Source organism: Phycodurus eques, chromosome 7 (genome assembly GCF_024500275.1).
Source record: "Phycodurus eques isolate BA_2022a chromosome 7, UOR_Pequ_1.1, whole genome shotgun sequence".
In the NCBI taxonomy this organism is placed as follows: Eukaryota; Metazoa; Chordata; class Actinopteri; order Syngnathiformes; family Syngnathidae; genus Phycodurus; species Phycodurus eques.
In genome coordinates this window covers 20262203-20289251 of record NC_084531.1, presented here as the reverse complement: position 1 = coordinate 20289251, position 27049 = coordinate 20262203, and the positions used below count along the sequence as shown (strand labels likewise).

General features: G+C 39.8%; 1 protein-coding gene across 5 annotated transcripts; it reads right to left on the bottom strand.

The window, feature by feature from the left end:
- Positions 1-49: 49 nt before the first annotated feature.
- On the bottom strand, positions 50-16804 carry sh3bgr (SH3 domain binding glutamate-rich protein). Of its 5 annotated transcripts, none has more exons than XM_061682385.1 (12): positions 16726-16804; positions 11765-11950; positions 11579-11659; positions 10530-10622; positions 9957-10103; positions 9511-9537; positions 5219-5239; positions 4801-4830; positions 2819-2848; positions 1912-1941; positions 1774-1827; positions 50-651 (listed from the first exon to the last, which is right to left on the bottom strand). In XM_061682385.1, the coding sequence occupies exons 2-11, from the start codon at positions 11855-11857 to the stop codon at positions 1810-1812; spliced, it is 570 nt and encodes a 189-aa protein (XP_061538369.1). In that variant the 5' UTR covers positions 11858-11950; positions 16726-16804; the 3' UTR covers positions 50-651; positions 1774-1809. The 5 variants fall into 5 exon arrangements, with proteins under 5 accessions (XP_061538369.1, XP_061538365.1, XP_061538366.1 ...); XM_061682381.1 differs by lacking the exon at positions 16726-16804 and adding an exon at positions 13242-13355; XM_061682382.1 differs by lacking the exons at positions 5219-5239; positions 16726-16804 and adding an exon at positions 13242-13355.
- Between the last annotated feature and the right edge of the window lie 10245 nt (positions 16805-27049).

Sequence of the window (27049 nt, the reverse complement as noted above, 5' to 3'; positions counted from 1 at the left end):
CTTTTTTAAAATCACTTTCGCTTTATTGCATTTACAATTGCATCCCCGTCTTCGTCACGTATTTCTTTTAACAAAGTGCATTGTTTCGACAACAATATTGCCAGAAGTCATTGTAATGGCAGACTAGCTTTTAGTCTTACAGGATGCGCTCATGTCTTCGTCATTACAAATCTTACTTAGTACTATCCATGCAGCTGTGTGAATTGCATTGCATGCTTTGCATCGACAAAACACCTGAAAAATAAAATTAAAGAGAGGGAGAGAGAGTCTAAACCCATAAACAGAAATTGAGGTAACAAGAAAATGTATACCAGCTTCAATTTGTGTCTTAACGTAAAACATGCGAAATGTTTGTCAAAATAACATTAAAGACATACTGTATTTGCAGCACTATGTTACTCTGCACATACTGTATTTGCTAGGCCTAAAGTCTCTAAATGTAAAATATAAAAATTCAATCCATTGTTACAGTTAAAAGGGAGGAAAAGGACTTTTGACTTGACATCTTCAAGCACATGACCAGTGTTTTGTTTTGTTTTTTCATGGCGGGTCCAGTGCTGCCTTGGGGGAGGAGTCAAGATGCTGCCTGAAGGAGCCAAAGTGGCCAATGGTCTGGGGTCAGGGACAGATGTCACAGGAGGCTCCTTCAGGCTGGACAAACAGAGCAAAAAAAAAACAAAAAAAACAAGGTCACTCATTTCCCAAGTGGATGTGATGACGGAGACAGCCGCCACCACTCTGCCAGTGAGTGTGCCACCCAATCTGGCCACTCTTCCGCGGGCGCATGCGAATCTCACTTGGCAGCTTCCACTAACGCACTGTGACAGGGGCTCGCAGGGCTCGGGAGGGAGTGCAATTTCTGCAAAGCTCGCTCTTCCAGAACCTGCATATTTCCTTGAGTGGGTCACAACAGCCCAACTTGCAAATACTAACTAAAAGAGAGGCTCGACACAGTGGGATTATGTAGGATAGTTACCATCACTGCCTCACAAAAATTGAGACTTTTGTTCTTTCGGTGTGACTACAGATATTCCTAAAGGCATCTTTGTGCTCAATGAAGCTGCTAGCATATGAGCTTCAGTTGGCTTCCATGAGCCAAAGTGACCGACCAATGTTGAGACCAATGCTCACGCTAATGACATGTGCCTCAAATAAAATGTAAAGCTCAACATCCAAGCAGTCTTATAATTTTGAGTTCAAACTTCATTTTCAGAAAAAAATACGAAATACCACCATAGATGGGTACCACAAAGTGCAATATTACCATACAAAAGGAAAAGGGCATTTTTAAGATGTAGGAAAGCAGTACGTGTATGACTGGGCTGCTCTGTACAACATGGCTTGATGATGAATACAATATGTATTAGTTTCACGCATCAATATAGACACTGGTTAGTTTCAATTTGAAGTTAAGAATGTTAGAAATATTACTTTAAACGTCACATGTATTGCTGGTGTGATGACCTCAGTTTGACAACAGATCCATTCATTTCTATTATTTCTTTATGTGACTAACTGATCGTCAATCCACTACTGTTTCCATGGTATCGTGTGAATACTTAGCCTCCAATCAGATTGCTCTGAAGTCATCTATACAACGCTTACAATGGGGGGAGCAATGTGTACGGTTTCTGGCCTCATTATCTTTGCAAAGGAGTAATTTCTGATACAACTCTTAACACTGGATCAGACTGTATTGGACATGTTGTGGCTCATCAATGTAAATAAAACTCTACTGTCACCCAGTGGTAGAGAACGGGAGATTACATTTACCAAAAATTGGAGGGTGTCAGTGTTCCCTTGCTTCAACTACTCAGCCTCTTCTTCCTATTGGAAGAAACACACATTCATATACTGGAGATGAAAATGTGGTTAGTGGATTTAATACTACGACTAGGAGTCAACTACTACCTGTGTTTCTTCCAAGTATTCTTCTTCTCCCTGTTGGATGCATAGAAAGAGAGAGAAGGGCAGAATAGTAAATCCAAAGTGTAGGTAGCAGGACGGTGAAATGACTGTATAGTAGTGGTTATTTGATTAATTTTTATTTTACTTTTTTTAAAGATGAGGAAAATAAAAGACAACCCTAACGTATGTATAGCTCTCCCTCAGATGTCATTCTACAAGAAGACAACTTCAATATAGTGGTAGTATAGTAGCACTGGTGAGGCATGGGCAAAGCCATTGGGGCAGTCACTCACAGTACGCACAAAATGTCCGAAGACGAAACAATATAATAGCAGTGGTGATCTTTTTTTCTTTTAAAGAGAAAGTCATAATTTCAGCGTAGAAGGCAGTCTCTCATGTCCACTAAGGGATGTAAAGCAGATATTTGCCCAAAACCAAGAGGTGCTCCATCGAATATATTCTTTTTGGACAAAACCCTTCCAGCAGGGGGAAAAAAATGAACAAAAGGTTACAACCTCAGTAGTAAACATGTCCTAACTCATGAGCACTGGCGGGTAAGAACAGCACAACAAACACTTTCCACCTGCTCCTAAGGTATCAAAACAGAAAAAGAACATTGTCCTGGCAGTGAAAATGCATGCAATGTTGTCAAACCAGTCACGGCTCGGTATAGATTGGAGCCTTGGGTGAAAACTGAAGTTAAATTTATGTCGGAGTCAATTTCTCTCCCTCCAGGTACCATTTAATTCATGGACACCAAGGTAAACTACATTTGTTCTATAGCCAAAAGGTGTAAAAGTCAAAGGTGCAAAAGCAGTATCTTTAAGGATATCATCTCAGTGACAAGCCAAGCGCAATATGCATTGAACAACATCACCGCAAACAAAAACAGTATAGACAGTACAGGTACCTCTTCTTCTATGTCAGCCTCTTCCTCCTCCTACATACAAAATGAAATAACGCCGTGTTAAAAAATGTGCATGGTAAAAAGGTCACATTTTAAAAGCATGTAACATTACTCTCCCGAATAGGAGATACAAAAAGTATTGCTGCAGTCATCATGCTTATAGGCCTTCACAAATTCATAAATCCAGGGCATGCAGAATACAGTAATCCCTCGTTTATCGTGGAACCGTACCCCCGCGAGAGGAAAAATCCTCGAGGGAGTGACCACATGATTTTTGGATTCTTTATACATTTTTTTTAAAAAACCCTAAAATGACCCTCCCCAGACTCTTATTAATCTCTACTCTACAGTACTCTTGTAAACACTTTCTATACTCTTAAACATTCAAGTCTTAAACATACAGGTGCAGTAATGCACAGGAGTGCTGTATACTCCATACAGTTTATTACTTGTAATATGTTTTCTTTCTTTTTTTCTTTCATTTTTTTAAATACTTTTCATATTATAGGCATTTATCTTACCACTAATAAAATTACAGCATACAGTACAGTTACACTCAAAATCCCATGACATGGTGAATTTTGCGTGATATGAATATGGGGGGGATCTGCAATGCACTGAATCTGCAATAGGTGAACTGTGATATAGCGAGGGAACACTGTACATACAGAAAAAAGAGAAGAGAATAGAGTACAGAACATGAAAATTAATATATATTTATAAAAAATAGTTTTTTAAAAACACTATTACAGCCGATTGACTAAACTACCACATGACTTGTTCTTCTTCAGCCTGCATCAAAAAAGATTTGACAGTGATAAAAGAGATTCTTTTTTTTAAATCAAATGAGAAGAAAGCAGCCAAGCAAAGCAGGGAAGCGTGTGTGGCAAAAGACCAGAAGTTGGAATGTCTCAGGGAAGAACACAACCTTTTTTCGCGCACTGCTTTGGGGCAATGTTATCACTACTGTATGTCACTATTATGGACTTGAGAAAGTGAATGCATCACTTGATTGCCTTTTTCAAGAGACTGATAAGTTGTTTTGTCCTTGCGGTATGAATGAAAAGATGTCAATGTAACAATGTAACATGAACAAGATGTCGGGCAGGTCACTTTTTTAATATTGACACCGCAACTTTAGTGCATGATGTGCATGTGTTTGTGTTCAACAGATTCTCATCAGCATTTAGTAGGAAATTGTAGTAAAGGTTAGAGAATATAATTTTTGAACTTGAACTGAAGGATGAGCACCACTTTATCTGTAAAACCTGTCCTACTCAAAAATATGGGGAAACCTGTTACTCTATTCGCCATAACAAAACATGTCAATGCACTTGAGCGGTTTGACCATTTTTATTTCAATAAATTCCCTCATAAAGAAACAAAATATGGATATCCTACTAAATTCTTGACCTCCGTATGAATACAAACAGAAATGCAAAAAGGAAACTATTACTAATTTGAATAAATCCCATATAAAATAAGGATATTTAAACTAATTGTTTTGTCATATCTATTTCTCATGAATATTTAATAAAATTATTGAAAATACTATAATGCAAGTACATAGATGAAATGATATTACAAAACAAAGTACTCTTCTCTTTTTGTAAGTACCTAAGCATTTTATTAAGGTTTCTCTGAGTGCTTTGGAGTTTGTTACACAACTATAAATACAAGCAATCACAAAATCATATTGGATATTCAAAATATATGAACCATTTGTAATATTACTCCATTCAACAGTTATGTCTATTAGAACTTTACTTGATAAGCACACTTTTGTGTCTTTTTGCCCAATTAATTTTGCAAAGTAAGACTTTAAATGCAATTCAGAAGGGAAATTACCAAATTAATATGGTTAATCGTGTCGACGTTAATATCATTTGGAAATGAACTGGAAAAGGGAGAAAGTGATGGGAAGTGAAGGGGCGATGCAAAATAAGTTATACAAGACATAAAATAAAAAAATAAAGTGTTTCTACCTCAAGTTGCCGTAGCTCCTCCTCCTCCTCCTATAAGGAATAATAAAAGACTGCAAGTTAGGCTATGGGGAGCAAAAGAGCAGCACAGGCATGCACTATATTGGAGATGAGTCTTCTACATTAAAAAAAACAAATAAATAAATAAATAATAGGAGAGTTGAGGCTGTCAGGAGACACCAACGGGACTGAAATGAAGAAGATGATGTTAGAGGATGGGGGGGGAAGAGGAGAAAAACATGAAAAAGAAAAGGAGTGAAAGAAAAGTAACACACAGTACAAAGATGAATGGAAGGACCATCGCAAGACAAAAATCCTCAAAGCCACATAGGCTGCAAAGAAGTCTGTGGCCTCAAACCCAAACACGTGGTAACTAGTTGAGAGGGCAACTGAAGAAAGGGATGATGGTCAAAGCAGTTACCTCTGACTGCAAATCCTCTTCCTCTTGGGGCAAGCAAATCGAGAGATGGACATGAGGCCACACACAGCGTTCATGAAGAGGCAAGAAACAAGTTGTGTCAATAAAGTTGTGTTGCATGTACAGTATTTGTGGCATTTATGTGCATACAGAAATCATGTGACTAAAATGTATCTGTGGTCAGTTATCATAGTTTGTTTGAATGATTCATGACAATCTGACAACTAATTAGTGTAACCTTGAAAATTTAACATCCATGAAGTCGTAGAATTTGAAATGTAACCAAAAGTGTCAGGAAAACTATACCTCTAAAGTCACGATAAAAAGATTGTTTTAAAGGGAATTGCATTTTTTAAAATATATTCATTGTTTGTTTTGTTTTTTTCATTTCAGTGGACCCCGGCATACTCGACATCCGGAGTCACCTATTTGCACTTTTTTTTTCCTTTTTTCTTTCTTTTTAATTTTTTTTTTTTTTTTTTTCCTATTTTTCATTTTGCTTTTTTTATGTGGGGGAACCAACCCCAAAAACGCTTATTCAATAATTGTTTGGGTTTAAAACAAAATAATAATATATCTACACTATTTTTGTTTTCTCAATGCAATACTTATGGTTGTCAATTACATGCAGATTTTTGGTATTTGTGGTCCCTATCCCCCTCAAACACTGGGGTTCACTGCTTCCTTTATGTATTCCTTTTATGTTGTTCAAACCTTAAGGTACAAAATTTATAAAGACAATTAACTGCCCTGTGTTCCAGATTTGAGTCTTCACACACCCAGATGTCCTGAAGGATTGTTTGGTCTTGCATAAATTGCACACGGGCTTGACATCACACCCATAAACAACATGAATGTCTGAAATGAAGTGTGTCCTGAGAAACTGGAACAGGGTGACCACACTGAGTGACGCCTGGTCATATAACCGTAATATTGCTGCGCTTTCATCCTTAAACAAATACAACAAAATACAATCACTGAGCTCAAGAAGTGATGAGGTCTGTTAGGAAAGTTCCAGGACTGGTGTCACAAAAGATATATTTCAAATTCAAACTACAAGTTTTCCCCTTTGAAGTAACTCAAGTCAAACACACATTCCAAGCCTTGTCTGCCCCACTTTCATGTAATCCGAGAAGGATCATGCCCTGCTCTGTCATCTTGGCCATCTCTATGTCACTCACCTCTTCAAAATGGGTTTCCGTGATGACCCCTTGAGCTTTGGCAAGATAAAAAAAAATATAATATTCACACAGAGCCAGGTCGGAGTATAGGGTGGTTGCGCCAGGACGGCGATGCTATGCTTGGCCAAGAACTGTCGGATGCTCAGAGCAATGTGAGAAGGTACGTTGTCATGATGAAGCAGCCACCAGTTGTCTTGCCAAAACGCTCGCCTCTACTCACACACTTAAGAAGCAAATGCTGCAATATCTCTTTATAGACGAGTTGGTAAATTGTCTGGCCCACAGTGAAGGGGAAAACTCATAGTTTGTAGTTTGGGTATGAATTATATCTTTTGTGCCACCAGTCCTGGAACATTTCTCACACACCTCGCATTTCTCTAGTCCACAAATTCTACAACATCCGTGTGGTTTTTTTTGTCTCTCTTTTTGTGTTTAGAGAAGAATAATGTGAGAAAGATTCATATACATCGGAACCTCGATAAAACGGACCCCGATATAACGGATATTGGATAAAATAAACCGTCGGGACTGAACAATGTGTCCAAAAACAATTTCCTTTTGTCACTTAAAATGTCGTTGACATGGTCTGTCAGTTCCAGAATTATCCGCTGTTGTTTATTGGCACTGTGGCCCAATGCAAGCAGAGAATGGGTGTGGTGTATTTCCGGTTCATAGATATACAATAATACTAAAACCTCCCTTGCCTACTTGGTGGCCATGTTGAATGTGGGACATTGACGTGGCGGCCATGTGACAATGGTTATATTTATTGTCTATCATACTTAGAGCAGAGAGAGAGAGTGGCATGGAGTTTGGAACACGCTATCTTTGGTATAGTAACAGTTTTTTTTGTCAAGCCTTTCGCCTTCGCCAACAGCTTTGGAACCAGGAAGCACACTAATTCCTTGCGGCTAATGAAAGCGATTTGCCCATGATGAGTACTGTACATCAATAATGTCACCATGACCAAGCACACCGGAGTGGTAAGTTTGGATAAAATGTGAAACTACCAAACATTTTCAAGCTTATTTAAAAAATATTTACTGTATTTACAATAACTTTGTAGCGTACTGGGCCTTTTAGGACATGAAAAAAACCTAAAAAACAATAATTTTGTACTGTACAATAATATGGGTGAATATGGCCTCAAAGAAAAAGTGCTTCACTGTAACGGACAGTCAGCAATATCGGACGACCGCCCCGCCTCTATTAGTCCATTCTATCGAGGTTCCAATGTACAGTGAAAGGAAATGACTCACATTCAAAGCAGAAAGATTTCAACATACATACATACATACGCATCGTCGCTTGTTGTCGAAGTTAAGGCAGAGTGTTTTGTTGTCTTAATGTTTCATTGGTAACAGTTTACTTCTTTTCACACTTGTGTGATAATTAATGTTATGAAATGAGATTGAGATCTGCAAAGGGGTTTATTACATTATACATTACACCCTTTGTGATCTGTCATTACAGTTAAGACTGAGGTGTCTATTTTTAGACATCGCATCTGCAGCAGGGCGCACATGCCGGCGGATCCTGATTTTCTGATCTCGCTGTGCGTTTGCCAATTTGACAGGCCGGTCTGCGCCAAGATGGTTGTTCCAGTGCAGCGAGGGTGTGTCCTTTGAGATGCGCCCGGCAGAGTGACAATTTAGTGCCAAAAAGTCAGTCTAAACTTGCAACTGCTCGAGACCATGTCCAAATCCCGGCGCAATATCAGAATATCGCCGCTGGTCTGACGCAATTTTGGCAAATTTGATTGGGACACAGGCAGACAGATACTGAGCTCCACGGACATATTTACAGTAAATCACCAGCGGTTATCACCAGGTCATCCTGTATTTAGTGAGGGTACCCGCTTACATTGTCTGTTGCCACACCGGCCAAGAGCAGTGACAATGCTCCACTCACACACGGATCGTTGCAATTATGCATCGTCCTCTTCCGCATAGAGAATGCGGTGCCATGTCACCATCGAGACTGTCAGTTGCACCCCATTTAAAGGGAATGAGAGGAGCCCCTTTGATTTGCGGAGGCTGATGTCGGCTGTAAACATACCCGCAGTGTGGCACAGCCTGCCCACTCTCAGATCCTCTGGCTTGCGCTCGTCTACATTACAAACACCAGTCTAACCCACGTCTGGCGCAGAGTTGCACCACCCACCGCACAGGATTTACGCAGTTCACAAAATAGGGCCCTGGGTTTTTTTTGTTGGTTTTACGCTTTGCTAAGAGTGGTTGATGACTCTTTTTACACTTGTATGACAGTTACTGTAACTGTTAACATTTCACTTAAAACATTGCCTCTACCGGAAATTAATGTTGGCAATGGGAACATACTGCATTATTTCCATCCTCCTATCTATTGTTAAAAAAGTTTTTTAAAGTATTTTAAAATCCCAAAAAGTCCAGCAGCTTCACAGAAAGGTTGTGTTTGACTCTAGAGGTTCCACGTTAACAGAGGGACGGGAAAAGATGGTTAGAGTTTTCAAACAAAATGGAGTAATGTAAGGCCAAAAAGAAGAGCACAGAATAAGCGATACTAATTTGTCATTTTTTAATATGTGAATTTCCCCACAATTAAAGGACTGATAAAACAAATATCTTCCTATCTTTTGAGCACATTTGCATATGCCCGGATCTAGGCTTTTCGTTTTTATTTTCCGATATCAACCATAACGCAGATGAAAAACTTATGTTTGATTATGTCTTATCAGTTTATAAGGTTAAAGTGGAAAATCAAACAGCACAAAGAGAAAGACATTCAGCGCATGATCTTTTTGTGCATCAGGATCAGTGGATTGTTACTTTTGTTTGAACAATACTCGTTTTATGTTTAACAGATCTGTCATTGAAATGCATAATTCTTGTTCTTTCCCTGCTGTGTGGGGCAGCCAAACACAACTCCTCCCCAAATTGCCAAGAAAAAAACGATTGCAAGCGTGAGCACTGTATGACTCGTTTCTACTGGGCTTGGGGAACCAAATGATTGTGCCACATGAATTCTACCTAGCAACAAATGCCCTTCAAAATGTGACCAAGAATGGAAATTGGACTGTAGAGGATAAGAACATTAGATTTTTCCAGCAACTTTAAAAGAAAAAAATAGATATACCTGTTCTTCATCCTCCTCTGCATGACCCTGTTAACAGAAAGATAACATGGACTTAGAGTTGCAAATTGACCTAACAAAATTGCACACAACACAGTATTTGTGAGGACCTGCTGACACAGCTTGACAAGGACACTTAAGGAATTTTTTTACATTACATGGTCATCAACAGTTAGATATTGAGACATTTAGGAAGAAGAACAAAAGAAAAACAGTAAAACATCCCAGTACTTTAACTATAAGAGTAATAAGGTTTGTGGATTAGTAAAGAAGTCAAAGTAGAGATACTTGATGGGGAGATGCAGTCGACAGGAACCAGGAAAGAAGACAAAGGTTAGTAAAGGGGAAAAAAGGATGTTCAAGGGAATTTGGAGATGCTGAGCATGAAAACAGAGCATCTAAGGAATGTTTGGATGAAAAGCAAAATAAAGTTAGAGGTCATCAGTTACTCTGTCTTCGGGTTCTTCGTCTCCTCCTCCTTCCGTGGTGTTATTTTCTTCAGGCTCTGCTACATCTTCCCCCTCACCACCTTCGCCTTCCTCTGTCTCGTCCTCATCTGCATATGCGTCCCCGTTACGATCTACCTCTGGAACCTCCTTTTTGTAAAGTGAAAACAACAAACTGGTGATCAGGGTAAATAAATTAGGTTTGGTTATGAATTAAATGCAAAGTGAGTGAGTGGCACTGGAGACATTCTGGAAAGGAAGTAGAAGCAGATCAGAAGGGTAGATGGTCAGCTCATAGAAAGTCTTTTTTTAAAATACTTCCCAATTGTCATGTTATTTGAAGAAACATGACAATATCTTATAATATACCGTACGTGCATTAAACCCCTTTTTAATCATTGTGAGCACAGTGATGGTGTATTTAGTGGTTTTGAATTCAAAATTCTCAGCCACTGAGTAACACATAGAGAATAGTTAATGTGATGAGTGGACAGGTGCACCTGAAGGAAAGTGAGCGCGTGTTCAAGCTGACAGGACGTGCGGTTGGAAAGGAAGCATGCATCAATAAAACGTTACTATTAAGTCATCTTGGGTTCCCTCTTGATTGGTTTCTTCAGCGTGAGTGCAATTCTCCACTATGTGTTCTTCATTACTGGCCTGCAGTGCATCCTGTGTTGAGGAAAGAATTCAGGTAAACAGAAAGGCAACAAAGTTTGGGAGGAACAGTCCTGTCCACTTCATGAACATGGTCTCATTAAAACATTACCAGCTAAGTGAAATGTTTGCCTTTGTAAAGAACAATAATGACATTCCATTATGCATGCGTAAGTAAAAGTAATAAGCACAGTATATTTGATATAAATGTTACTTTATTCCGGTTTGCTGAACTGAAAATAAAGGAAAAACATGTCATTTTATTTTCTATAAATACTTCAATAAAATACTGTATGTAGGCCTAAATATACTGTATGTATTTTTAAAATATGTGCTTTATTGAAAACAGTAAGAATTTGTGGGTGAGAAACTATCCCACTTTATCTGTACAGTATTTTGAAACTGTAGTGCTTGTAAATTAATATATTTCTTTACCAGTTTTCTTTAAATTTATGGCACATTGCAGACATTTATAAAAAAATATATATATTTCAGCCCTGCTCAGCTGTCTACATTTTCAAAATGTATAAGACATCTTGTATTTGCATATGTGAATCACCTGATATTGGCACAACTAAGTGATCAATTGAGACCCAATACAGGAACTGTATATAAAAAAAGATGCCTCTGTAAAAGATAATCATGTTCAGATTGATACAGATGTACTGCTCAAAAATATTTAAAAAAAAAAATTACAAACAGCTGTCACTATCATGCGGTGCAGGTCAACAACGATGCAAACTACACCCACAGTAAGAAAGAAAGTCAAAGTTGATTAGCTGATGGCAATCATTTTTGTCAAGGTAGAATCTTTCATCCACCTCTCAGTAGATTGTGCTAGTATACCAAATGTTGTGGTGTAGTGTAAAACAATCAGAACATTTTAAAGACCACCGCAGTGTTAAGAGAACAATTGAACGTGAAAAAAACAAGGAAGGATAATGAATTTTTTTTTAAAAAATTGTCTTGACCTTTGAACCAGGAGGAGGGGCCAATCCCAAAAAGGCATATACAGAGTTGTCTTCCTTGGCGTCAAAGAATGTCTCATAGTCCTGAATAAAAATATCAAATTATTTTTTCATCAGTTAATACCATCATTGTATGACGTATTTATAAGTAATATAATCATCACAATGCTCTTGGTATTTTCCACTAACCCCACAGTAGCTCTCTTCATTGAAGATCTGAGGGGGCAGTGGGATGCCATTGGACGGTTTCTTCTCCTCTGGTACATTCTGCCTCATCCACATGCGGTTCTCCTCATTGCAGGCGATGTCCAGCTGAGTGTAGTCCACCTTCAATGCTTCCAGGAAGCCCACCACATCTTGTTGCTTCTTCTTGATCTGGAAGCAGAGGAACAACTTCATTTTGTTGGACCCAAAGCACTCAAGGTCAAGCACAGTAATACGACTTTTAATAATCCATCCATCCATCCATCCATCTTCTGAGCCGTCGATCCTCACAAGGGTCGCAGGAGTGCTGGAGCCAATGCCAGCTAACATCGGGCAGGAGGCGGGGTACCCCCTGAACTGGTTGCCAGCCAATCGCAGGGCAAACATATAAACAAACAACCATTCACACTCACATTCACACCTACGGGCAATTTAGAGTCTTCAATCAACCTACCATGTCGATGTGGGAGAAAACCAGAGTACCCGGAGAAAATCCACACAGGCACGGGGAGAACATGCAAACTCCACACAGGCGGGGCCGGGGATTGAACCCCGGTCCTCAGAACTGTGAGGCAGACCCTCTAACCAGTCTCTCACCGTACCGCCTCATACGAAGCAATATTGTGTAACTCAGTAATTCTCAACAAGCGATCAGTTTGCACATGCATTTATGTTCATCCTCAGTTTCCTAATAAGGTGTTCTGAAAGGCACTTTTAACATGTATGAGTAATTGTGTTTAAAAATACGATAATCATGTTTACAAATACTATTTTTGAACAATGCATGTTCTTTATCGTTCCGAACTGCAGTAAAAGTGGGTCGCGACAAACCGACAGTAGAAAAATGCGTGTTCCATGGTAACAAAAGTCAGGAACCATTGGTCTAAATGACGTATATTTGTTATTAGGTCAACATGATATCATGTTTTCCATATGCTGTACACATAAAAACAAATATGTTGTTAAAGATCATCAGGTTTGCCATTGGAAATGATCCAATATCACTTTTTCCCTCATAAGAATTTTCGTGAAAATTCTTATTCACTACATGTATCTTTTTTTTTTTTGTCATCTATTAATACCAGCGACGTATTGTGACAGGCAGAACAATGAAATGCTGTTGATGGCAGAAGGTACTTTTTGTAAATTGGTGCCCTGGGTGGCGTGCCAGAGATTTCTTTTCTAATGTAAACTATGTGCCTTGGTTGGGGAACACCGGTTGAGGCGCTGCACGCTGTAGCCCGACCCCTCGCATGCGAGCAGTCCCCCCCAACCGAATTAAATGCCAAAAAGTGATCGAGTCACGAATGTGGACACTGGGCATTGCCCAGAAATGGGTTACCAAACATAGATCCATGTTCAATTGTTGAAAGGCGACTGGCGTTGCATTGCGTTTGGAAGAAAACGGCAAAGAATGTTCGCTTCCGAAGAGAATAAAACAATTATAAAAGTCCAAACTTACCGCCGTGGATCCCGACGAGGTGGCGAGAAACACTTTGATAACCATTATGTTGCTCTTTTCTTATTAGAGTAAGCAACAAGTAGGGACTTAAAGGAGAAGGCGGACTACCTCTATTATTAGAAGCAGTGCGACAAACACGCACGCGCACGCACAAGCACACGCAAAAGTGCACGCGCACGCACAGTCGCGCGTGCAGGAACGCACGCGCGCACACACACACACACACACACACACACACACGCAGGTTATTTTAGGCCATCGGGCTCCACCAGTGAACGATTGGTGGCTTGAAGGAGCAGCACTGACTGGCAACTTCAGCTGTCAGTCGGCTACAGGACAGTAAAGTTAGCCCCCAGCCCCTTGCTGACCCTTGCTGAGCATACACGGACACAAATAGCAACGACGCTGATCTAAGTCGTTAGTTTCTCACCCTACGGTCAGTGTTTCAACTGCATCCCAATGACGAGTACTCAGCACTGACCTATCGACGTTTTTTCTGCCCAAAGTCAGTCACTCTTACAAAATGACCCAGATATTTTATTTTGTTTTTGTTTGTTTCTCTCAACGTCTGTCCATGCGAACCATTTCTCAGTAGTGAGCCGTCAAGTCCAGCAAGGGCCTTCTCTGCTGGACAAAACAGCATCACAAGCACTGACCTAGTTGCAACCTAAATTTCTTCCATGAATACTTTTTTTTTTTTTTTTTTTCCCCCCACCAATCCATTCTCTTAATTTCTTCACGTTTCTCCTCTCTGCACAGCTTCCAGTAGTACGTGTATGTGGAGTTTGTATTTTTTTTTTTGTCCATTCTAATTTCAGCCTCTCTGTTGTTGCCATGTCAATCTAATCTGCCCAAGACCATCACCGCTGGACAATGAAACTTAAACCAACGATTCTGCAAACAGTATGCCGTGGCACAGTGTGCCATGAGTGATCACCAGGTGTGCTTTGGGAAATTGTCCATCCATCCATCCATCCATCCATTTTCTGAGCCGCTTCTTCTCACTAGGGTCGCAGGCGTGCTGGAGCCTATCCCAGCTGTCATCGGGCAGGAGGCGGGGTACACCCTGAACTGGTTGCCAGCCAATCGCAGGGCACATACAAACAAACAACCGTTCGCACTCACATTCACACCTACGGGCAATTTAGAGTCTCCAATTAATGCATGTTTTTGGGATGTGGGAGGAAACCGGAGTGCCCGGAGAAAACCCACGCAGGCACGGGGAGAACATGCAAACTCCACACAGGCGGGGCCAGGGATTGAACCCGGGTCCTCAGAACTGTGTGGCTGACGCTCTAACCAGTCGGCCACCGTGCCACCGGAAATTGTCCAATTTCCCTTAATTAGTCCAAAAATATTTTTTTACTTACTTTTACTTGAACTACAAATAATATCATATCAGATAGTATTTCTGTTCCTCTATCTATGTCAGCGACATATCATGAACAATTAAATGTTCTCCCACCAAATGGCAATGAACCTGTCTATCCACTTTTTGAGGAATTTTTTTGTTTGGTGGTGTGCTGTGAGATTTCTTTTCACATAAAATATGGGAAGCGCTTACTTAAACTGTATTAGCAATGGGACTTTTTCTTTAACCAATCAGATTTCGAATTCACCCACAATAAGTTAAGCATTTTTCTGTCCTGATTCGTTGGTCAGAGCAAAACTTGTTACTAGCGAAACACATCTGTTGCAATTTGCACAGATTTAATAACAACTAATCATAATAACTCTCTGGTTATTATGACGTATTTCATTTGTTTTTTTGTAGTAGTTTTGTCTCGTATCTTTATCGTTACCACATTAGGTTGCCTAAGCGCGATGAGTCAGTTGAGGGTGTCAAGATTTCCAGATGGATGCTGAAATTGATGTGAATTTAAAATTGTATGAATTGTATGACGTTGGCTTCTTTGTGGGAACCTTCTTTTTCCCAGTCCAAAATCATCTGTTAGGTTTATTGAAGACTCTAAATTACTATTACTGAATGTTTCAGGAAACACTACCGTTAATGTTTTCGTCGCTTTGCTGCTTTCGTCAACGACTGGCCCAGCATATGCATTATATATCACACCATTTTTGTCTTTTCTGCTGGTTGGTGAGAATGTTATCGTTTTTTTTAATGAAAAATTAAGTTCTTCATTTTAGTTACGACAATATGGTGAAATAGTGGTGAGCATGTCTTCCTCAAAGGAGATCTCGGTTCGAGTATCTGTTGGAACATGTTTATGAAATTTGCTTGTGCTCCCTGTGCTTATGTGTTTTCTCCGGGTACTCTGGCTTCCTTCAGGATACGAAAAACATGCTTCTTAGGTTTATTGCAGTATAATTGCCCGTAGGCGTTATTGTGAGTTAATGGTTTGTCAAAACCAATACAGAATCCTGATCATCTCCATTTAGGAGGTCTGTTCAATTCGCTCTAAATTCAGTGAGGATGGATTAATATACTTCAATATTTAAAAAAAATAAAATAAAATTTACTTCACCCCCCTATTACCTTCACCTATTGTATTTGTACCCAAGGCCTCATATCTATTGGATTCTCTTTGTTTGGCCCACAGAGTACCATGTGTTTCAATCCCTGGCCTGTGACCAAGCCATTTCCCTAAAGCAGTACAGCCGTTCTGTTTGACACAGCATACAGTACATGTTTGTCTTTCATTTGTCAAAAGTTGTTAACTTTTCATCTGCAGCCCAGAACAGTACGCTTGTGTAGCTTGGAGATAGACACTGTAGTTGATGGATCAGCAGAACTGTTACTAGAGTGTTGACAATGAAAAACACAAAATATGATGTCAGATCGAGAGTTACTCTACCAAACTGTACCGTAGTGTATCAAAGTGAACTCTATGTGGCTTTAGAGTAGTCGAACTCCTTCAGTGAAGCTTATTCCATGTACTCCCTTTCCAAACCATCGTGGTCAATCAGAAGCCATTTTTAGCAGTTTTACTGTAAAATCCATTTATTGCTTGAACTCTGGGTCAGTAATAGGGTTGGGGATTGAGTCTCGAGAATCAACTGGGACCGGACCAACATTCCTCTTCGAATGATCCCAATTTTGGAATTCCGGTTCCTAGTTTTGATGGCGACAGTCTGCCGACTCGAAAAACAATCCACCGGAGAAGTGTGCACACGCCCCTCACACGAAGTACGTTTGTGCAATGGCCTGTGATGCCGGTACTCCCAAATGGCCACCATTTTGAATAATGTAACGCATTACTATACCCAGGCAAGTAATCAGTAGTTACTTCCTCAAATCAAGTTACTATTGGATCAATAATGATTCTTAATAAGCAATAATTTGTGGCTGATGACTTGAAGAAGCAGTAGCCCATCTATCCAGTAGGATTTTACCAAAAAGGCAGACCTCTTCTTTTGTAAAGTATTGAAGAAAATTACTGTAAGGTCATTGTTTACAGCTGTTATGTCATTTGTTTACGATACAATCCACAGTGAATGTACAGTAAACTGGTAAATGCCTTACCTTTATAATGTATTTATTGTTCCAGATCTCTGGTGTAACTTCTGTGAGATCTCTAGCCTTGCTAAAAGCAGCAAGCCATTGTTTGTCTCATCCAAGGAAATCCCAAGCGGGCTGCCACAGCTGGCTGTGTTGCTGGTGGCAATGTCCTGATTATGGAAATTTACTGACTCTGACTGAAGGACCTGCCTTACAATCTGTCCTTTTTTCGAGTTGCGAGTTCAGAGACTGTGCGGGTAGCAAGAAGACAGCCGGGCATCTCCCCCCTCGCTCTCCTCTGCATTTTCTTTCTGCTTCTATTTTCTCCCTCTGTCTCTTTGTGTTTATATCAAGTAAATAGCTTTGCATTAAAAAAAAAAAAAAACCTTAAAGACAAGATTGTTTCCTTAATTATTCTACAAAAGAATAATTCCCAATACAAAAGTAAATATAAAAGTGCAAAAAAATGCAGGGCTTCACTGTCGCCACACTATTTTTGTTATTTTCGTTCGTAAAAAGTGTATTTGATTGTTGTTACTTTTTTATTTACACATTAATAGTTTCACTGGGGGCGGCACGGTGGACGACTGGTTAAGAGCGTCAACCTCACAGTTCTGAGGACCGGGGTTCAATGCCCGGCCCCGCCTGTGTGGAGTTTGCATGTTCTCCCCGTGCCTGCGTGGGTTTTCTCCGGGCACTCCGGTTTCCTCCCACATCCCAAAAACATGCATTCATTGGACTCTAAATTGCCCGTAGGTGTGACTGTGAGTGCGAATGGTTGTTTGTTTGTATGTGCCCTGCGATTGGCTGGCAACCAGTTCAGTGTGTACCCCGCCTCCTGCCCGATGATAGCTGGGATAGGCTCCAGCACGCCCGCGACCCTAGTGAGGAGAAGCGGCTCAGAAAATGGATGGATGGATGGATGGATGGATAGTTTCACTGGCAGGTTAAGCGCACAATTCATTGTGGGTTATTTATCCATACCGAAGTGCACGGTCAGAAATCATCATGGAAGTAAGGACTGACTCACTGAAGGACTTACAATACTTAGCTTAAAATAATATTTACAATGAAAAGTGACTTCGTCTGGAGTCCGGACTGCTTGTGAGGTGGTGTAACGCGCTGCACCACAGATGTTCACGTAAGTGCTTCTACCCCCATCAATCATCCACAGCTTTGCTAGTTAAACTTGTCACCAGGAACAAGTTTTCTCACTCTTGGCATCAAAATTACAATGGTGGGAGCAAGTGTGTGTGTGTTGTTGGGGGACGGAATCAGGAAAAACTACCAATTAACAACTCTATAATGTAAATAAAACAAGTACTGTTGGCCGCACTTACGCTTTTAAAACAACATTAAGTGCAGTCCTGTCTGTTTCCACGAAGCCCAACATCTAACCGCCACTCACATTTACGTAGACGCACGCCGTTGCCTTCATGGAACCCACACAATCGGAAAGCACAGAAATCCAACAATATACAGGGTTGCTGTCTGTCTTGTCTGTTAAGTCTTTAGATAAGTACTAGGGAATGGTGTGCTTGTTTACATGTTGAGGTACTTACTGTATTTGGCATGTCAAGTCTGCTCTGTAAATAAGTGAATAGTAGGTTTGTAAATAAGTAAATAATAGGCGGCAAGGGCCACTTCATTTTCATTTATTTAACACACTGAACCAATCCATCATTGTTGGTAAAAATATGTGAAGCTATTTATTTTTATATATACCCTAGTTAAAAAATATATATATTTTCAGGATTTGGGGGTAGCCAGTGACCCAACCGAATGATGTGATTGGTTGCAAACTAGGACGTGAGACATGAGAACGAACTACTACTAATATTCTCCTGCCTTGCCACCCAGTCTAGTAAGTGCTGGAGTACATTCATGCAAACACAGGCTGCGTCAAATGTTCATTTTCATGCTGCGAGCTGCTAAAAAAATGGATGGCTGGAGTTGGGACACCCTTAATTTAAACCATGCAAACTTTTTTACCGTCCCCCAAAAGTATTGAAATTTAGAGTCTTTTGGAACTGGAATCGAAATGAGGAATCAGAACCAGAACCGGAATTATTAAAATTCAAACGATGCCCAACCCTAGTCACTATGTACTGTAGCCGATCCCAGTTGACGCCAAGTGAAAATGAGGTGCACCCTCCACTGGTTGCCAATCGCAGGGTAGGGAACCTTTGCAGGAAGATGGTGTGTTCACACTGTAGGAACACTTCAGAAAATAATGCTATTTTGTTTTTTTTTCCTGAGGAGGGCAGAGGAAAATGGATGCGACAGCCAGAAAAAAATCAAGTTTATGACAAAATATTACTCATACCATTCATTGTAGGTGTAGTGCAGTTACTTCTGCTGTATCATCAGCCTGATTTAAGAAAAAGAACATTCCTTTAATATAAATTATTTCATTCCTGTACTGTAATTTACTGCATGCACATATACCAGAATACACATACATGTACAAAGGGAGTGATTTAAGAGCAAAGGAGCTGCATAAGCAGTCATACCCTAAACTGTTGGAGAGTTGGTTCCTTGCTCAAGGGCTCCTGGGGAGTGCCAAGCACATAGTGCTTCCATTGATCCATAGCAAGTTCTCTGCTCTTGTACATTTTTGCTCCTTAGGTCTTGAACCTGCATCTTTAAATCCCGAACCCATGAGTAAAGTTCTTGGTTAGGTCCTTATTTAGACTATGGACTACAAGGGATTTGGCAACAGTCTGCCATGTCCAATGAGGGTATTTTAACAGGTTGCCATTCTCCACCAAGAGTCAAATTTTCAGTGCTCTTTGACAGAGAAATACACCTATTTTGAATATCCAACACAAGAAGGCTGAGGTAGATAAGGTCAATGGTCAAATCAGTGCTCTACCCGTCACTAATTTCAACCAAATAGTTAGGAATTATTCTATGCCAAATGAGTCCTATAGATTTAAAAAAAAAAAAATGTAGGACTCAAAATGGCTGAGGTAGCTCAGGTAAAAGGGAAGATAGTCAAAAATACACAATCCATGTGCATGCTATTTTTAAATGAACTTCAAGCGTTCAGATCGTTTTCCTAAATCCAAGTTGTACAAATACTGAGTAACAATACACGAGGATGGAGGTAGCAGGCATTCTATCAAAATGTTACTGATTTTCTTATTTTTAATGATAATCAGTGCTCTGTTTGTAGGTACTACACATTGACACCTCTCAGGTTTTTTTAAATGATACCTGGAATACTTTACTATTTATTGTCAGTGGTAAAGTGATAACCACACCAGAGATTGTCCAATAATGTTTGTCAAGCTAAATCTTAGCATTTATTGACACCTCCAGAGACTTATTGGTGTGCAGGTGTATTTTCATCTGATTTGGCATTGGGAGTGTGCATTTGTTATGCCTAGATCTAGTTTTAATTCCAAGTGGGTAAAAAAAGAATAAATCCTGATCCTTGAAAATAAACTGCTGTTAAAACCAGCTGGTACAAAATGGCAGCAGGGCATATACTCAACAGCGTTGAATAAACAGAGCTCATGTTTTTGAGACATCATGGTTTGACTCCAAATCAGAGACTGCCGGTGGAACAAAAGGGACCACTTCGGGTTGGGGTGTCTGGATCGTACGCGGGGAGGTACCTTCTGCGTAATCTGATTTCCAAGCTGGTGAATTTGAAGAACATGGTCGACTCAAACTCATGCCTTTCCTCTGTCTCTGTAACAATCTGTATTCATTTAGGGTGAGCCCGGGGTAGGCTGGTCTCCCCTTATGCAAGTTCTCAACCACTGGTGAGAAAAAGTATTTACGTCTTTGGAGTTTAGAGCGTCCAAACACTTTCTGCTCAGGTGGCGTTGGGAACCAAACCACCGCAGTCTCTTCTTGTTTCACTGGCTGCTCCGGCACGTCTGACTTCTTCTCTTCTGTCACTTCTTTCTCAATAATTGACTTCACCTCAGGTGGCTGAGTGGGGATCTCCTCAACATCTGGAACTAACAAACAAATTCAGTCTCGTTTTATTGTTTTATAGATATGTCCAAATTGATATGATTGTTATGCAGTGACGTTGGGTTACACTGACAGACATTAGTAGCTCACCTGGAGTTTCAGTGTCCTCTAGGTCACTCCTTGGACCTTCAATCGTATATGATTCCTGAGGTACACTCTCCTGGTAAACGTGTCTCTCAGCGATGGCCGTATTACAGGCAGGTTGCGCTAACGTTTGCTTCTCATCAGATTCAGAAATCTCCGACTTAACACGACTCTCAACCTCACTGCAAGGCGTGGAGACTACCACCTCAGTCTGGACCATCTTGTTTTGTTTGCCTGTAAATGAGAAATGAGTCCTGCGATATCACTAACAACACCAGCTAATTCAAGTTATTGCCTTACTGTACCTTTCTTTTTGGGTTGGTTCTGGAGTCTGAGTGCATAAATATTGTGTATCTCCAGCTCTCTTTTGATGTCCTGTTTGAATAAACAATGTATACTTCATCATGAAACAGTTCTACATATATAGTTACTTTCTTTTAGCTTCATCTTCTGTTGTAGAAATCAAAACATTCTGACACGATTGGAACAAAAAAAATATAAATCTACATTTTCAATTTACCCGAGTTTCCTTGGATAACTCATAAACTTGTGTTTGTAGACAGAAGGATGTCTTTCTGGCCATGTTGATTTTCTTTTGCTCTGTTGCTGCTTGGCGATTGAGGGAGCCTCGTAGTAATATGTTACATTTCTCCAAATCCTGCAACATATCAAAAGAGAATAATTACTAGAATTTAATACGACTAGGTATTGTTAACATGAGTCATTTTACATGTACCACCAGATGTCAGAGTGAGGCGCAGAGCATGTAAAAACACTGAGTAGCTGTGAGTTTAATGGCTTGCTCATGTAAACAAATCAAGATTTCCAGTTTATTGGTTTGCAGCAGGGCTTGGACAAAGCACTGTTATACCCCCCAGCCAAGTCCTTATATGCTGTGCTTGTCTACCACCCCAGAAAGAAAAGCTATCCTCTATATCCATTTATCATCTTCAATAACCGCATTGCTGATGAAGTTAAAGTGCTTTTTAAACTTTTTTTTTTTTTTGCAGTTTCCCCTCTTTAATGTTTAAGATCATCAAACAAATGCAAATATCAGACAAAGATTTTAAATTGTGATTTTATTTATTAAAGTCGAAAACTATTCAAAGATACCTGGCCCTGTGTTAAAAAGTTATTTCCCCCCTTGTTAAATCATGAATTAACTGTGTCTAATCACATTTTTGGGAAAGCTGAGTTCATTTTCACAGACCACAGCCAAGCCTGGTTACCTCCTGTTCAATCAAAAAAAAAAAGAAAATCACTTAAAATCGAACCTGTCTGACAAAATGAAGTCTGCCAAAAGATCTCAAAACACTCCAACAAAATGCCACCATCCAAAGAAATTCAAGAACAGATGACAAATAAAGTAATTGGCATTTATCAATCTGGAAAGGGTTACAAAGCCATTTCTAAAGTTTCAGGACTCCAGCGAACCAAGGCGAGAGCCATTATCCACAAATGGAGAAAGCATTGAACAGTGGTGAACTTTCCCAGGAGTTGCCGGCCTACAGAAATTACCCCATGAGCACAGCGATGACTCAATCAGGAGGTCAGAACGGAACCCAGGACCACATCGAAAGAACTGCCTCAGTTAAGGTCTGTCTTCATGACAAGCAATAAGGGAGAGAATGGGCAAAAATGGCATCCATGGCAGAGTACGAAGGAGAAAACCACTGCTGACCAAAAAGAACATAAAGGTACATCTTACTTTTGTAAAAAAAAGAAGAAAAAAAACACTTTTGGGAGAATATTCTACAGACTGACAAGACAAAAGTTTTACTTTTTGGAAGGTATGTGTCGCGATACATCTGGCGTAAATGTATTCACAGCATTTCAGAAAAATATCATAACAGTCAAACATGCTGGTGGTAGTGTGATGGTCTGGGGTTGCTTCAGTTAATGACAGAATTCTGCTCTTTACCAGAAAATCCTGAAGGAGCATGTTCGGCCATCAGTTCATGACCACAAGCTGAAGCGCACTTGGGTTCTGCAGCAGGAAAACGATCCGAAACACACCAGCATGTCAACTTCTGAATGGATTTTTAGAAAAACTAAATGAAGGTTTTAGAGTGACTTAGTCAAAGTCTGGACTTGAATCCGATAGGAATGCTGTGGTGTGACCTGAAAAGGGCCGTTCATGCTAGAAAACCCTCCAGGCTTGCTAATTAAAACAGTTCTGCAAGTAAGAATGGGCCAAAATATCTCCACAGAGATGTGAAAGACTCATTGCTGGTTATAGAATATGCCTGATTTTAGTTGTTGCTGTTAAGGGTGGCCCAAACAGTTAAATTCGGGGAGCAATTACTTTTTCACACAGGGCCAAGGAGCTTTGAATAGTTTTTTTCCCGCTTAATATATAAACCCACCATTTAAAAAGTCAATTTTATGTTGACTTGGGTTATCTTTGTCTAATAGTTCCATTTGTTTGTTGATCTTAAACATTACAGTGGGGAAACAATGCCAATAAACAAGAATTTGAGAAGGTGGGAAAATGCCTTTTTATTGCACTGTATCCAGGATGTACCTGGTAGTGGTGGTTTTGCACTGGGATGTGCCCCACCACATTCAGCAGGTGGCAATGTGGTGAGAGATTATTGATTACATATCAAAATAATATGTCCAGTGGTGCCTTGAGATACGAGTTCAATTTGTTCCTAGACCACACTCGTCACGCAAAATACTTCATCTTTCCGCATTGAAATGAATGAAAATCCCTTTAATCAAATCCGGTCTCCCTAAAAAACAATGTAATGTGTTTTTTAATGAGGAAAATAGCACTCTATATTATACTTCAGATAAACATACAGTAATGACATAATAAAATTTTTAAAAAAGAAGAATTAAACTGTTTTGGTCACACTTTCCCCTTCAATTGGCCACCTGGGAGCAGTATAAGATAGGCGATCAGATATATGTTCAATGAGACGTCTAACCTCTCAGTTCATTAGTACGGCACTAATATTAGCTGTTCTTTGCAAAGGACAGAATATATGCCTTTAAGTATTGTTGTATTGTCTTCAGGTCTTACATGCTTGCTTAAAGGGTAAGATCATCACCGCATTAATCCTAATTGTTAGCCAGTGTGCCTGTATAGAGATTCCCATTGTATGACAGCATTCAGGGAGCGTAGGTGGTGTGGTTGCTTTAAATACAAGAGTAATTTTTGGTTTTAAGTCAATTTGACCGTAACCTTCAGCTGAGAGTGATAATATTCAGCTCAATCCCTCTTTTTTGAAAAATATGTATTTATTATATCTGCCAAACTGCTGCTTGTTGTGAAGTGAGTTGAGTCACGTTCCACCATACACCGCTCATATCTCGTGTTTCAGTCAATCGACAGCTGGTATCTTGGCAAATTCTTAAGTCGGGACACTCGTATCTGAAGGCACTACTATATATGTAAATTAGTGGTCTACATTTCTAAAGGTTGTGAATTTAGACACTGCTGAATCTCCGACTGGATGGTGCAGCAGACCTTTGCCCCCAATTGCCAAGGAAACAGCAGTGACCTTGACAGGCATATGGCAATTTGTTTGGTGGCCTTAAGGCCACACTGGTTGCCTCTTAAGGGTGGCGCACACTAAGCGACACAGCTGAACCAAACTTAAGTGTCATGCAGTTTGCAAGGTTTGGTAACTGTTTTCATGAGTGGCCGATCAGTCAGCCCATAGTTTTGCCATGACACCGTCACAACGTTGCCGATCACACCCAATCAAAATGCACTTAAGCTTTCACTCACGCCAAAAATACATTCCCACGTTTTAAGCGAGCGAGACAGAACGATCGCCACGCTTCCCCCAAGCCATATAAATACAGTGTATCAAGTATCAAATAATGTGTTTTACAACAATACTTAATATTTAGAATTTCTAATGTGCCTGCGGATGAAAAAGCAAAGCTTTTGCTCCCGGTATGTACTGCGCTGGGTACGTTCAAACTAATGGGAGCCAGCAATACTTTTAAAATATCCACAACCTCTGTTTAATTCTCACCCACGTTCCACTCTTCACTAACCCGCTTCTTCCTAACTATTAATCTTTTTATGCTGTAATATGATTAAGTGCAATATACTGTATATATAGCATCAAATGCCAATATAAGATCGCTGTTCAGGGTGTCTATATATCTAATCGCTCATTATGCGGGGTCAGTTGGCAAGTCTCATTTTTATGCGATGGTCCGGTCCAATCAGGTTTGACCTTATCACGCAGTGTGCATCAAGCCTTATGAATTCTGCCTGGCAACAGGTAGGCACTCAAATGTGACCTGACCAAACTACACCTGAATATGAAACTTGAGTATGATATAATCCAAGCCAGGCGGCTGCAACAGCAAGCTAAATATTAAAGGAGGTATAACAGACATTATAATATAGATTTATGATCTTGGGGACGTTAATTGGTTTGGTACTGCGCTACCTCCTGCTTTTTCTTAACATACATGTATTCGCTTGTCCTTCTCCTGCAACTCTATGGAGACCTCAGTTAGCTTGCGAGATAGTTCGTCCTTCGCCGGCAAAGCTTGCTCCTTAATGACCCTCTGCTGGAGATGATGGATCCTGTCTTTAACATTGGTCAGCTCTTTCTCGGTGACCTGCAGCTTCCAGGCCAGGTTGTTACGGCAGGTCCGCGTCCCACAGAGCAACTTTTGCAAGTCTCTGACCTCGCCGTCGTTCTGATTTAGTACCTAGGAGGAACAGAGTTTTTGTGGGTAACAGTTACGTTCCAATGAAAATACCTGCAGCCAAACTCTTCCAACTTTTTATATTTATTTTTTTTAGATGTGACATATTCACTTCCTACCATGAGACAATTCAGATGGACGATATCACCAACCTCAGAAACACCCTCCTCAGAGTCTTGGAATTGCTGCAGTGCCACTGTGTGGCGATGCTGAACTTTCTTCAACAGCTTGGTCTCCGTTTTGACTTCCACCAGCTGCAGCTTCAGGTCATAGTTCTGGTTTTTCAGCTCATTAATGCTGTTTGAGTATGACGAATGGATCCTGGTCTTCGAAACAGTATTGATTGGAGGCAACTTCAGCTTAATTTCTGAAAAACATTCAAAATGTCAATTTGGATAGTGCATCTTTCAATAAATAAAAACATTATTACATTTTCCAAATATTACTTATCATACATTATATTATGAGTATCTAATATACAGTATGTGTAATTACATTTGGTAAAACGCATTACCACACACAGTACGGTGTAAAAGTCTTAGGCCACAACTATCTTTGTTTTAATGACAGCAGTCATTTTGACATAGTAAAGCAGTAATTAGAAAGTCCAATAGCAGGGAAAAAAAATACATTTTGGTGACGATCTGGAAAAAGTTACAGCCATGTCCACAAATATTGGGACATTAACAATTCTTATCTTTTTGGCCATAAACATCAATCGATATCAAATGAAACAAAAAAGATATGCTTCAACGGCAGACTTTCAGGTTTAATTTGAGGCTATTTACATCCAAATCAGGTCAAGAATGTCAGAATTATATGCCTCCAACTTTTTAAGGGACTAAAGGTAATTGGACACATTAACAATCATAAATCAAACTTTTTAATACTTGGTTTGAAATACTTTGCAGTCAATTACAGCCTGAAGTCTGGATCGCATAAAGATCACCAGACGCTGGATTTCTCTTTGGTTTCTTTCGCAGTATCCTTTGGGTCATTGTCCCTCTGCACTGTGAAGTGCCGCCCAGTGAGTTCAGAAGCATTAGGCTGAATATGAGCAGACAGTATTGCCCGAAACAATTCATTATCCACCCTGCTGCTTTTGTCATCAGTCACATCATCAATAAATGCAATGGAACCAGTTCCACTGCTAGTGGTTCCACTGGCAGTGGAAATGCAATGGAACCAGTTCCACTGCATTTATTGATGATGTGACTGATGACAAAAGCAGCAGGATGAAAATATGCATATATACAAACTGTTGTATATATACTGTCTTACACAGTTCACCTGATACGGATGTAAATATACAGAAATTAAAGTTGAAAGTCTTCAGCTAAAGTGCATTTCAAATCCATTGTAGTGGCATGTTCTCCATCACTAAAACAAAGAAACGGCGTGATTTTTTTTGATGGATGGGAATCTACAAACGATTTTTTTGATAATCTAATCTGTTCATTTTTTTAATCGATGACTCGTGTTAAAAACTAAATTAAAAATTCATTTCCATCCCTTTATTCAAAAACAGGACATTATTTCAAATTGAAAGCGCCGCAAATGTACACAGTTTTTCTTCACAACAACATGAAAA